The sequence below is a fragment of the Thunnus albacares genome, chromosome 9, assembly GCF_914725855.1.
Source record: "Thunnus albacares chromosome 9, fThuAlb1.1, whole genome shotgun sequence".
NCBI lineage: Eukaryota > Metazoa > Chordata > Actinopteri > Scombriformes > Scombridae > Thunnus > Thunnus albacares.
In genome coordinates, this window is record NC_058114.1 from 23,273,891 (window position 1) to 23,287,084 (window position 13,194).

At 41.1% G+C, this 13,194-nt stretch overlaps 1 protein-coding gene across 6 annotated transcripts in view; it reads left to right on the forward strand.

Moving 5' to 3' along the window:
• celf5a (cugbp, Elav-like family member 5a) overlaps positions 1-13,194 on the forward strand; it is a 187,285-nt gene that overhangs the window by 9,396 nt on the left and 164,695 nt on the right. For 4 of the 6 annotated variants that reach the window (XM_044360863.1, XM_044360865.1, XM_044360864.1 and 1 more), the window contains exon 2: positions 8,963-9,045. In XM_044360863.1, coding sequence (XP_044216798.1) covers positions 8,963-9,045 — 83 coding nt within the window. Of the gene's footprint in view, positions 1-4,132; positions 4,278-4,351; positions 4,769-8,962; positions 9,046-13,194 lie in introns of those variants that run through there. The other 2 variants (XM_044360868.1, XM_044360867.1) reach the window with 2 other exon arrangements.

The following is a 13,194-nucleotide window of genomic DNA, read 5'->3' on the forward strand; positions in this document are numbered from 1 at the left end:
TCTGGCCCTGGCTTTACAGTTTTTCTCAGTTGCTTTGGCTCAGTTCTCAGATGACATTTGAAGAAATAGCATTTCTCATTCTTTGTTACCATTTTTCAAATGTTTTAGCACACATTGATGCTGTGATGACTAAGTACAATTGTCTACAATGTGTACAATTGTGGTTGTGTATGTCTTTGTGATCAAAATAGATTGTTACTTCTCAGTTGAATAGATTTTTTTTCTCAAAAATATTTTAGAATTCTTTCATTGTGTAAATCATCACATGCAGAATAGTCCATCTAATTGTCAATATCTGCCGAGCCAGTGTTTCATGATTGGTATCAGTTTCATTGATGTGGCATGGTCGTTAAGTCTGCTAAATTGATAAATTTGTTGTCAGGTGAATCTCTAACTTCACTTATGAATGGGGAGTTTCTCACATCTTAGATCAACCAATGGCACGTGCTGTACAGTTAGTTTACAGGTGTAAGTCATGAGTATAGGTATTGTAAAACATTTATAGTGCTTGAGGGCAACAGAGTTACTGCAATTTGTGAACATGGAGGAGCCTGCTCAGATGAACATTGGAGGGGGCAACGGAGGTGTAAAGTGGATGTGTAAAGTATATGATCACTGACCACAAAATCAAATGTCTTTGCTTGTTGCAATGGATGCTGCTTATGATGACATTACATGTGAGATCGATGAGAATCTGTGGCCAAACAGAAGGAGTGACAGGAGGTCCAGTGATTTCCAACACTGTAACTCTATTTTGAGAATTGCAGGAAAATAAAATTACATGCACATTACAAGCAAATCTAAGTTCTCTTTTGCTCTATAAAGTGGAATGTGAAACCTTGTACTCTTGAAAACAGCATCTGAAGAGTATTCACTTTGACGCACAATAGCAATCAGTTAGCTTTAGAAAAATAATTCTCTGGTACAGCAGGCATTCAGTTTCAGTGAAAACATGTAGGACAAGACTGTTTGGAAATTAGGAGTTGAGGAACACAATTCCAAAGTCCAATGTCATTCTGACAAAACATCGAAACATTTTGAAAAACTTTGGTTTTACAAACGTGTCATTTTGGTGGCAATGACTTTTGACTCTTTGACAATAACTTCATTTTGAAACATGAATTAAAGGTTTTGGATGAGTTACAGCCTTTTAACTATTTTGTTTTGCTGCACATATAAGTTGTTTTGGGAAATGCATCTTCAGTGCTGAGAACTTCTGAGAAAATCTTTTCAAGTACTGGGAAAATCTTTTGAGAAATGTGTCAAAGCAATTGAGAAAAACTGTAATAGCAGAGGAGGGATTTAGTACCCACATAGTCTACAAAAGCCAAGGCTTACTGTAAAGGCTACAGTACAGTGGGAGAAAGTGCTGTATCGTAAGTGTTACAGAGCCATATATTGAAAGAGTTCTGGCCAACCTGGGGATGGGTGGCCTATTGCAATCTGTCACGTCATCTCCCAAAGCTGCACCTACCGCCAAACAGTATTTCCTTAGGAACTTTATTAGGAATGACTTGGAACTGTGTTACTGTTTTCAGTCTTCTTAATGTTAAACCGACAATATGTAGTAATACGTGCATGTTAATTATAGAGAGAAATACTATACAGTAGGACTATATGTAGCACCACTTGTGCCCAGAGAGAACTATTTAACCCTCGAGCCACACAATAGATTACGAGTTCGAAGGTGTCAAAGTCTGTCTCCTGCTTTGTTATGATGGCTTCTTTGCCCCAATATTGATCCTGAAACATTGGCAGAGCATTTCAGAAAGAATTTATTGCATTTGTCACACTCATTAGGCATCGCACGCTGCACCATCACACATATACACTCTATAAGTACACACATACATCCACACAGGCAAACAGGCGGTCCTTTGGGATGTGCTGCCTATGGATCTGTTTGACTGCTGCTTGGAGGCTAGTGTAGTCTATGTGAGTGAGTAGCAACAAATCAATGGCTGAGGTCTCCTACTCAGGGGTCAGAGAGGATACCAGGGAGGGTCCGGGGACTATTTTTTGCCCTCATGATGGACACCGATGCTCCTCTGTGCTCTGCAACGTTCATCCTCCCCCAGCCATTGCTCAAGGTGAGGTGACGATGGGAGGGGTAGTGAAAGGAGAAATGGAGGAGGATTTGGAGCTGGATGCAGGAGACATGAAGGGATGGAGTGATTTATGAAGGTGTGATGGAAGGGTGTAGTCAGGATCAGGAGATGGTGACTGAGCACAGTCGTTGGCTCTCTTTAAGGTGGCTGTCTGACTTAATTAAGGTTTACAGGTTACGCTAGGCTACTGCTTATATTACAGCACTCATTACAAGCCCATTAGGCCTGGGCAGAGAAAATATTGTTGTCAGAACAATGAGTGAGAGCATTTTGTAAAGTCCCTGCCAACTCCATGCTCCAGCTCTTCTTTATTATACCTCTTTGTCTGTCCTCCCTCAATCTGTCCTCCTTCTCCCTGAGCATCAGCATGATTGTTTGAGTGTGTGAACAGATCGAGGATCTTTTTTTCAAAGGTGAGGGAGTGATTATATGAGTTAAAAGCTTCTCCGAGACCAGACTGATTACCCCCCTCACGGTCAATCTGCGCCACTGAGCCTCCTGCCTCCCCGGCTGGCAATGATTCAGGTCATAATCACATTGTATCAGTGCTGATGATGTGTGTTTCAGCTTCCGACCCCTCTGAAAGGCTATCAGTTCCTCCGGAGCCCCACATGGCAGTAAATGAAGTAAGCAAGTAATCTACCCACAGTGATAGCATTTTCCAAAGAGTGCAAATGATGTGTGAGGGAGCAAGCAAGGCTGCTGCCAGGACTGGCTCGGTTTCTGCTACCTTCACACTTTCTGGCCAAGGAAATGCCACATTGAGAGCAAGTTCACACTTTTTCATTACACTGGGGCAGCTTGGCTCCTCTGGGGCAAGGAGATGGAGAAAAGGGAGCAAAGAGGGTATGAAAGGGTTAGTGAAAAGAGAGCTTGTGTTTAAGCCAGTCCAGTCTCCTAAGAATTGCATTTATATTTGACGAGTCTGCAGTACACGATTTATGCCCAATGCCGATGTAGTGGCAGGATGTTCGTCTTGAGTTCCTGCAGTTGACGTCACACCCTGTAGCAGTCAGTTGTCATAGTGGCGGACACAAATTAATCTCTTCATGGTCCTGCTACAGTTTATAAATATCATTAACTGCTGAGGTAGTTAGTTTCTTGTGAAATATTATCAAAGAAAATTTCCGCCATGCTAGACACTTGAAATGAAATTAACAATACAAGCAATCAAAAAACAAAGCATGGCTTACTGTAGAGTTGGAGGCCCATGGAGGTCACAGGTCTTGATAATTGTGATAACTTACAGATTTGATTAGCTGTGCTTGTAAAAAATCAAAATATATTTGCAGAGTTACTAAATAAGATAGCCTACTGGTTTGAGAACATCTGCCAAAGGACTGCTGTTGAAACTTAGCTGGCTGACTAACACTAACACATTTACAGAAATCAAAATAATCAAATAATATCTATTTCACATAAGATGGTATATATTATAAATAATTTAAACAATTTTAATTTATTATTTTGAAAATATATATTTTTTAATGGCCTTGGTAGCTCAATCCAGATGTGGCAGTTTAGGTGTCACCTGCATTTCTACAGTATATCTTATCATTGTATCAGATTTTCATAGTTAAGGTGAGACAGGTGGTCAGTGGGTGGAGACTAGTCCAATTTAATCACATATTCAGGAAAAATAATGACTTAACCATTGCTTTTTATGCTGGTGTACCGCGGCAGATGCAAGCAGCAACCTCCGGGGCTGAAAAATGAAGCCAATGCGGAAGTGCCAAAAACTCGCCTTCTATCTAATGGCCATCAGGGGGCGACTCCACCGGCTGCAAAAAGAAATCTGATTGTATGGAAGTCTATGAGAAAATGACCCTTCTTCTCTCTTGATTTATTACCTCAGTAAACTGTTTCCTAATGAGTTTACGATCTCAATTGGTAGTTTCAAGTCTTCTTCGATACAGCATGATTTTCATTTTGTAAATTATGGTCCCATTTAGAGTAAAATAGACGATAAAGCAGCGTATGCTTTAGGGCGTGGCTACGTTGTGATTGACAAGTCACTACCACGGCGACAACGTTGCTTATGTAATGTAACCTTAGGCCTAACTGCTGCTATTTCACAGTGTGTTTTCAGTTTACTAAAGTTAAGTGTACATTGTGATCATCTAAAAAAGTCTTGTTCAGCGTTTGGTTTTAATAAAAGAGTTTTTTCCAGTGAGTACATTTTGTTTTAACGATTTTAGGCCTGTTTTTCGCTAGCGAAAATTAGCATTAGCATTAGTATTATCACTGTTAACCATAGGTTGTAAATGCACCGTGCTAACAGAGCTAGCAGCTAGCTATATGGTGAGCTCAACCCTCTAGTCCAAATACGGTCACTTCTGGCTCCAAAAATCAAACATGGTGACGGCCAAATCCCAGATGGCGATGGTCAAATCCAAGATGGCAATGGTCAATCTCGAAACTTCAAATCACCAGTTCGCAAACCAATGGGTGACGTCACGTTGACTACGTCCATGTTTTTTACAGTCCATAGGTAGATGGCGACGTCACCACAGCAGGTGCAGACGATCAAAAAACATTAGCCAATCAGATTACATGTTGGAGTAAAGTGTGCGTGCTAGTCAGATGTTAGCGTTACGTACCATTGAAACGAAAAATGTAGCTGAATGATAAAAAATACAACATGAGCTGTCCTTAAAACAGTGAGTATTCATAGCAGTAGTTAAATATGAAGAGTAACAGACTTCAACTTACTAACTTTATATTTATACACTATGGTGGGCCTGAGGGTCAAAATAACATTTCCGAAAACACATTGACTTTTCAGAAAACACGACATTTCAGAAAACACAACAACATTTCACAAAATTGAAAAGGTATGGACAACAATTCTTTTTTTGTGATTGGATAGAATCCAAGTCAATCAAGATTGGTCAATGATAACCTACTATAGGAAATAAACTCCCATGGATGCACTGACTGGCCATAAATGAGTGGTGTGCTACTGGGCTTTTGCCTTCATTGAAAAAGCTATCAAGAGAACCTGTCTGCATTCAAGCTAATGTAAACCAGGGGTTCCCAGGCCCCGGTCTGCAGACCAGAACATTTAGTACCAGACCGCGAGGGAACCATATCATTCAGTTATATAAGTTTGCAGGCTGTTATAGGCTATTTTGGGGGGTAAATACCTTGAAATTGGCACAGACTGTGCTGCATTTTCTGCATCACTCCCTGTCATGCTATTGCATGACAGGGAGTGATGCAATGGCATCTCTCTCTCACTCTCTCTGGTGCATCTTGTCCCGCTATCTCTGCATCAAGACGTATTGTCCCAGGCCAAATGAAATGTTATGTTTTCTGAAATGTTGTTGTGTTTTCTGAAATATCGTGTTTTGACCCTCAGGGCCACCGCAATATACTTTCTGTACTTTATTATACTAAAATTTACCTGTTTACTAAATTCCTTCATGTGAAAACTAGTAGAACCCCAAGCTGGTGAGTGTAACTTTAGCTAAATGCAGCTCACTGTTGTAATGTAGCCTAAATTGAACAAAAACGTTGCCAGTAAGCCACTGAATGTTTTTGATAAAGCAACATGTAACATTCAAGGTTTTGTCACTGCACTGATGTGGTGAATCTGATAAACAAAGAAAAAGATAACAGCTGAATACTGTTATTATGTTGGTAGATTTTAGTACTTAGTTTGAAAGTTAATTATTTTAAAGCTTATTGTATTGATTGATATTGCTATTTATATTTTCCAAGAGTATTGATTTCATGCTTATATTCCTAATAGTCCTGCGAGGTAATTGATTAAGGATAGTTGGTTCTGGCTTTAATTTATTCAAGTCAGGTATTTTGATTTGATTGATGTTGATGGCAAGCCTACCATGTCAAGGGTGATTTTATTACCATGGTGACAGAGCACAGCACCCCAGCGGTTACATGAATTACTTTCATCCGGATTCAGCAGTTCTTTTATTCACTGACTCATTTTTGGATTGAGTGAGGGCCAGGAATGTGTACATTTTGGGGGCAAACAATAATTTTAAAATCAGTTATCTTAAGGGGGAACTCCACATCAATATGATCATTTGTGTATAATACATACTACTGTATATAATGTTAGTATGTAATAGGAACTGGGACACAATCGGAGTGTTAGTTGAATAAGTGCCTGAAACAAGTGCTTAGGTATAGTAGGACAGAGAAACAGATTTGTGTGTGTGTGTTGGTGTATACATAGATTTTTATTAACAGGACTATAAACTTTACAAACCAATTAGCAGATTATCCTACTGTGCTGCACCAGACACACACTAGACACAGACTTGACTAAGACACAGTTTTGGTAATGGAAAGTCTGGGCCACAGTGGATGTAAATGGCCGCTGTCGCTACAGCTATACAGTATCTTTCACTAGTTACTCTGTCAGACGTTCTCCCTCCGTCTCACTCACTCTGTCTCTTCCATGTAAGACTTTTTAATTACAGTACATGCCAATTCAACACAGTGGAGATGAAGAGACTCTGCCCTATTTCCCAGTACACACATGGCGCACACTTAAAAATATATCATTAAGAAATAGGAGATGAGCTGAATGGAGAGCAGAGAACAAGACGGAGTTGGTGAAGAGAAAATACGTCAAAGGAGAAGAAAGAGGGGAGGGAAGGGAGGCAAAGAGGAGAGGAGGAATTTCTTCTCTTTGGAGCTGAAATCAATGTGTGAGATAAGGCTGTTTTAGGTTTCTATCAGATGATGCAGAGGATCATCTCCTCACAATGGGAAGGCTTCCCCCATTGCTGTGTCAGCAGGCTCCGATTACAGTGGCTTTTTGTTGTGTTTCAAACAATTTCATCATCCAGCCCCCCCTCACAATTTTGCACTTGGTATGCAATGCAGCACTGGCAATTTGTACGTGTTTGGATTCCAATTATGGAGTTGTTAAAGCTTTTTCGCCTGTGGCCTGCAAATTCTTATTAAGCCATACATTAAAGAGCAGAGAATCACATTTAAATGGAGTTCATGTTTCTCTTTTGTTTGCCAGTGTTGTGGTTGTTATTAATTTATTCTCAATGCCCTATGCATTACACATTAACAAATAAATCGTGTTTGTGATTGTAATGCAAAATACTTGTTTCTTATTCAGAGATAGGGCCAGCATTTGTCAAGTAAATCAACAACAACAAGCCCAGAGAGAGAGAAAGAGCGAGAGAGAGAGAAACAACAACCAAAACGGAGCTATTCCCTCCTATTACCCTCAACCATTTGAGAAACAAACAAACCCAAAACAACAATGACATTTCCGCAATCATAGTGTTTCTTCAAAAGTTGACTCAGAAGAGAGAGGGGGAATTAGGCAGCAGTGTCAGTGTGTGTGTGATTGGAAATCATTAGGTTAGGGATGCTGGGACAAGAGGGGCTGTAGGGAGGGCTGCACCGTGACATCAGTGCTACAGTCAGCCACCTCAAAGGTCACGACCCTGGACTAAATCCATCACATACTGAAAGGCAGTGTGATTGTCCCAAACAAAACCAAGAGAGCTTCAGGAAATGTAACAAAAAGAACTGGTTATCATTTGGACGAGAGTAGTCAAATGCATGCCAATAAAATGTGCAGGTGTCCAAGCACATATACACACGTGTGCAGAGACTTTAGGCTTAGAGCAGCAAGACAAAACAGGTTACAGGCCAATCAATGGATCACTTACTGACATGGCATTTCAACATGCAGTCCTGCAAAGGTTACAGTGGAGAAACAGTCAAAGTGCAAGGGTCAATGAAATGGTAGAAAAAGATGCATATACACAGTTACATGTGTGCTGCCTCGAGCAAAGACACAAAAAAACGGGTGGTGAATGTTTGGATGGGTAAATGTGATCGCAGCAACAAAACGAATTGGAATATTGTCAGTGTAAAGACACTTAATACATCACCACCCACTGAATAAATTTGGCTGTTGAAATGAGATCCAAAATGCAGTGGCTGCTAATAAACCATCTTCAGAGTGGCAGAAATATGATGCATGGTAACCCATATGAACCTCATTAATAGAACACAAGCAAATCTATTTATTCAGACAGTCAGGGGGAAAATGATTGCTTCAATACTCCATCTGGTTTCTCTCCATCCCTCTTTCTCTCCCTGCCTTCTCTTCTCTTTTTTTATGTATGCAGTGATTTTGACAGATGTTGTGTGTATGTGCATGCTTCACATTGGTGCTGGATAGGTTAGGCATTCACCCTGGAGAATTTTACCACCATGTCCCATCCTCCCTTCTTCTCTGTCAGTATCTCCCTCCTTCCTCCGTTCCTACAGTGATCTCATCTCTTCTTTCCTTTTCAATCCTACCATACTCTCCTGCAGTGCTGTTCCTTTTGTCTCAGCTGCTGTCACAACCATTCAGGGTGGGGACACTGGCCATGCTGCTAGGAGCTTTGGACAGGACATGGCGCTGGGGATGGGGAGACTGGACAGGCCTGGCAATTCATCCAAAGAATTCTCTTTTCATCTGCTCCTTTTTTGTTGTGGTTTCATTTTTTTTTTCTCCTCTCCCCTTGCTGCCATAGAAAACTGTCTACATGTAGCCTGCTGTATTGCACGGTTGCCTGTTCTCATTAACTTGCCCTGTTTATCCCAAGAAATATTTGCTGGTAGTTTTGTGTTTTCACCAACTCATGCGACCCTTTATTCAGATTCGGTTCCTTAATTTTGTTAATTTCTCAGTATGTGGATGTAGGAGCTCATTATTTTGAATCAGACCCAGTGTAATTTCTTTCTACTACATTTTCATCATTGTTTTGATATTCGCCATTTTTAAGGGCTTTTGTACTTTGTTTATATTTAGGATGACTATAATTCTAATTACATTTATATTTCCTGTACCTCTCTTGCAGGTTGTGCATTCCTCACCTACTGCGCCCGAGAGTCGGCCATCAAAGCCCAGAACGCCCTCCATGAACAGAAAACACTGCCAGGGGTAAGTGTGTCTGTATGTCTGTGCCCCATCCCCCCCTTCTCTTTTTGCTCTCACTTTCCTCCACGGTGGTCAGCCATGCCATCTGCACCCGGCTGCACACCAGCCGGCATTCTCCTTGTCTCAGAGATGAAAAACACTTTGGAAAGCTATTCAATCAATAGCTTCGCCTTTGCAAGTCCCAGTTTAAACTTTTCCATGTGTCTGTTCTCCAGGGGATATTGCCAGCATTGATCAGACCTACTCTGCCTCGTACTTATGAAGCAATAGAATACAATGACAGTTTTTGGGGTAAATCTCTGCATGTCTGGAAACGTGCTGCAAACAGAAAAATGTCAAACACAACGTAGATTAATGTGATTGAAATAATTCATTTGGTAAAGAGAAATTAATTCTTTTGCACTTTACTTTGTGCTTCTTGTAGTAGTGCTGCATTTATATTTTATGTCACTTGTGATATTTTTATACATTTGCGTGTATGTACACTCTGTGCAGAGCTGTATCGCTGTGAGATCCTCACAAGTACTAAGACAATGACAGAGAGAGACAGAGGGAAGGAGGGGTGTGTAGAAGTGGCTTCCCACAGAGGCAGCGTGGCGTAACATGGTCAGATCAAGCCTGCACCAAGGAGAAACATCAGTAAAAATCCACTCACACCCCTCGCCTCATTCCCCACCACCATCACCCCCTGATAGAAGACAAAGAGTCGGAGAAACCCAGCCAAAAGGCATATTTTTCAGATTAAACATGCAAATACAACTACCGCGAACTTTGAACATTTTTTTCTGGTGGCTTTCTTGAAAAACAAGTTGTTTCATTTATCCTGCAAATTAGCCAAGCGTGAGGCTGGAGGGCGTTATATTCCTCTTTTTCCTCTGCATTTGAATAATAAGACGGAAGACAGAAAGAGGAAAAATAGTTCTTTCACATAACGCCAGAGGACATGTTCATGAGAGGTTATAACTGCGTGCAGCAACGTGTTAAGAAAGGAGGATTCTCTGTTTCTCTTTCAGTTTTTGTCCAGTTTTTGTCTGGTTTTCTAGCAAGTTACTTTCCCTCATAGTCATTAATAATGCCCACCCCCCAACCCCCAACCCCCTCCTCACCAGCCTGGCAAGGCATTTCTAAGGGTTGACCTACCATTGGAATTAAATAGTTGATGTGGCTGAATGTATAAATGAGGGACATGAAGGCACAGTCACTAACAAGTCTGGTGCTCTTGCCTGCTCCCCCTCCTTTTCTTAAGCTCTCAGCTCCTTGTGGCGACCTGCACAATCCCTTTGTTTGTGTGCTCACTGTCTACAACAATTTACGTTTACATACTTGTGCAATTCGCTGTCCAGTCCGCATGGGAGTTGCCATTGCTCTCTGACACTGTGGTGGGCGCTGTGGACTAAACTACAACAAGCCAAACGTTTCGCTTCTTAATTAAAACCAAAGATGTATTACAGTAAGACAGCTGGATACAATGTCAGTTTGTCCTAGTGGCCACTTGTAGTACTGCAACAGCAGCAGCATTTTCACCATAGACTACCATTATAAAAGAGATGTCTGTATAAATTTTGACAGGACACATATAATGGCAAAAAAATATTTCTCTTTCTATTATGAACTTTTAATCCATGAAGGTTTCATATTTCAAACTTTCCTAGAGCCTAGAAAAGTGATTTTAAAGTGGGTGATCAATCACTAGTCTATGGTCTGAGTGGGAATGCGTTGGTGTAGCCATTAATGCACATGTGCGGTGGACTGCACAATGCTGAAGCAAAGAAGCTAGAGATTTTTGGCTTATGCACTCTGCTAGCAATTTTTATTTAAGTGAATGGGGGCCACCTTTGAACCTGTTATCCAGTTCCCACATTAAATTCATAGTTAAAACTTTTACATTGGCTGCATATTACCATTGTACAGCATGTGCGCTGTTTTTTACTTGTTTTTTGTCCTTCTCATCTTTATAAACACATTGGTTATCTGATTATTGGCGTGTTTTGGAAGGAGGTGGAAGAGGAAATGATTGGGGATCTCACAGACCAACGAGCCAATCATCCACAAGTCGGTGTGGCCGCAGAACATAATGTGCCGGGTACACATGCCGGCCTCAATTATGTAATTGTAGGCGTGTTTGTGGAGCGTGGCGCCTTAGTGTGTTCGAAGAGAGGAGCAGAATTCCAAACCATCTGGGCTCTGAAAGGTTTAACGATCATTTAGACTGAGTGCTGTTAATGTAAACAGCATCACTTGATGTTACAGAAAAAAAATACAAATACAGTCATGATTTGTACAAATTTTGCAGTTTTTAGATAACATATCCAAACACAGTCTTGCATGTTGCATTTTTCACACACCAGTTCTGAAAGCTTCTCCTCGAGCGTGTGCACATGCACACACACACACACACACACACACACATTCATGGTCTCTGAAAGTTGCCATGTGTCACTTGTGAGTAATAAAACCCTTTTCTTGTACCTTTCAGTCCTGCTTTAACCCTCCAGTTGACCCCTCTACTCCACCGAGTCCTGCCCACCCCACATCCTCCTGTCTCCCCTCTCTCCCACTGCTCTGCTGCCGATACTCTTCCTGAGACAGAGCGTGTCATAGAAATGTAACAGGCAGACATTGATGGGTGTCAGGCCTCACATACGAGGCTGCTCTGCTGTTCCCTTCCCTTCAACTTCACTCACACACACAAACACCAGTGGTCCAAGGAAACACAGGCAATTGTGTGCTATAAAACCACAGCCACACTGCACAAGCAGGTGCAATACTAGCTCCACACAGATACAATACCACACCAGTGTCCCTAAACATCCTATAGACCCTTTTGACTCACCATAGAAAGAGCATACCATACAGGACATTTTATAATAACTAACACAGAGACTGCTTCCCATCCCCCCTCTGTCCTTTCTCTTGAGCTTCCCTGCTCCTAAATCTTTTGCGATGTGACCCCTGTTGCTTCACTGCTTGATGGTAAGTAGATATGCCAGTTGTTTGTTTGCAAAATCCTGCTTGATATGCAGTCTGCCAGGGGCTACGGAGTAATTAATGTAAACTAGGAATTCTCCTGAGATGAGTTATGAGTTATCAACGTCTGCGTTTTGTCATTAACTCCTGCATTGTTGCTCTCTTGCATGGGGCTTTGACCGGCATGGTAACTCATCCTTGTCTATTATTTTAAATTTTGAATCTGAATTCAGGTCAAACCACCGACATCGTGCTGGACTTTGTATGTTGCAAAAGACTAGAATCATGTATGAAAACCGTACCACCCACAGTAACAAGTTATTCTGAGTCACATGCAGAACCCTTTGTTAAACACCAAGCACACATGGCCACCCACATATACACATACCAGCTTACACATGGACACCAGCATTCATACACTCATTGCCATTGTTTCTAGATCTGTTTTGCAGATAAGCAATTTGTAGTGGGTCCAGGTCGTTAGGTAGAGAGGAGCAGATGTAGTCCTGTTAAAGCACTTCACAAACAATGAGGTAAGGGCTACGGGTGATAGTCGTTCAGGCAAGTTGTACCAGTTGTACTTCGGTACAGGGACAATAGTAAACTCCTTGAGGCATGTGGGGACCACAGACTGCTCCAGGGAGAGCTTGAGTATAGTGGTCAGCTTAGGTCTTAAGAACATGCCCAGGAATTTGGCACATATGTACAGCAGTGGCTTTTGTCTTCCATATCATGTCAAGTACATGCGTGGATCATTTCCTTTTAATCCCTTGCACATGGGTATGCAATTTTAATCTTGTGTGAGAAAGGTGGACTTCACCAGTAACATTAAAAATTATAGGAAGTAACAGAATTCAAATACATTGAATGACGATTGTTTAAAAAATGCAGTTCAAAATTATGTTTTGATGTAATGAAAAAATCGTAAAAATGGTAGCTGTGTCATGTTATAATACTTGAAGTATCAATAAATTAAAAAAAGATACTTCATCTCATGTTTTTTATACACTGTCTATGTCTACATACACTCAGATGGATACACTAGTTGCCGCACACACAAACACACACAACCCAGTGTCGTCTTATTATTAGAAATAAGTGGTTCTGTTCTTGGATGTTATTATCCATGTCCCCCTGTTACGCATTAGCCACTGAAAGGAACAGTATGGCCTAATGCAAGTGTAC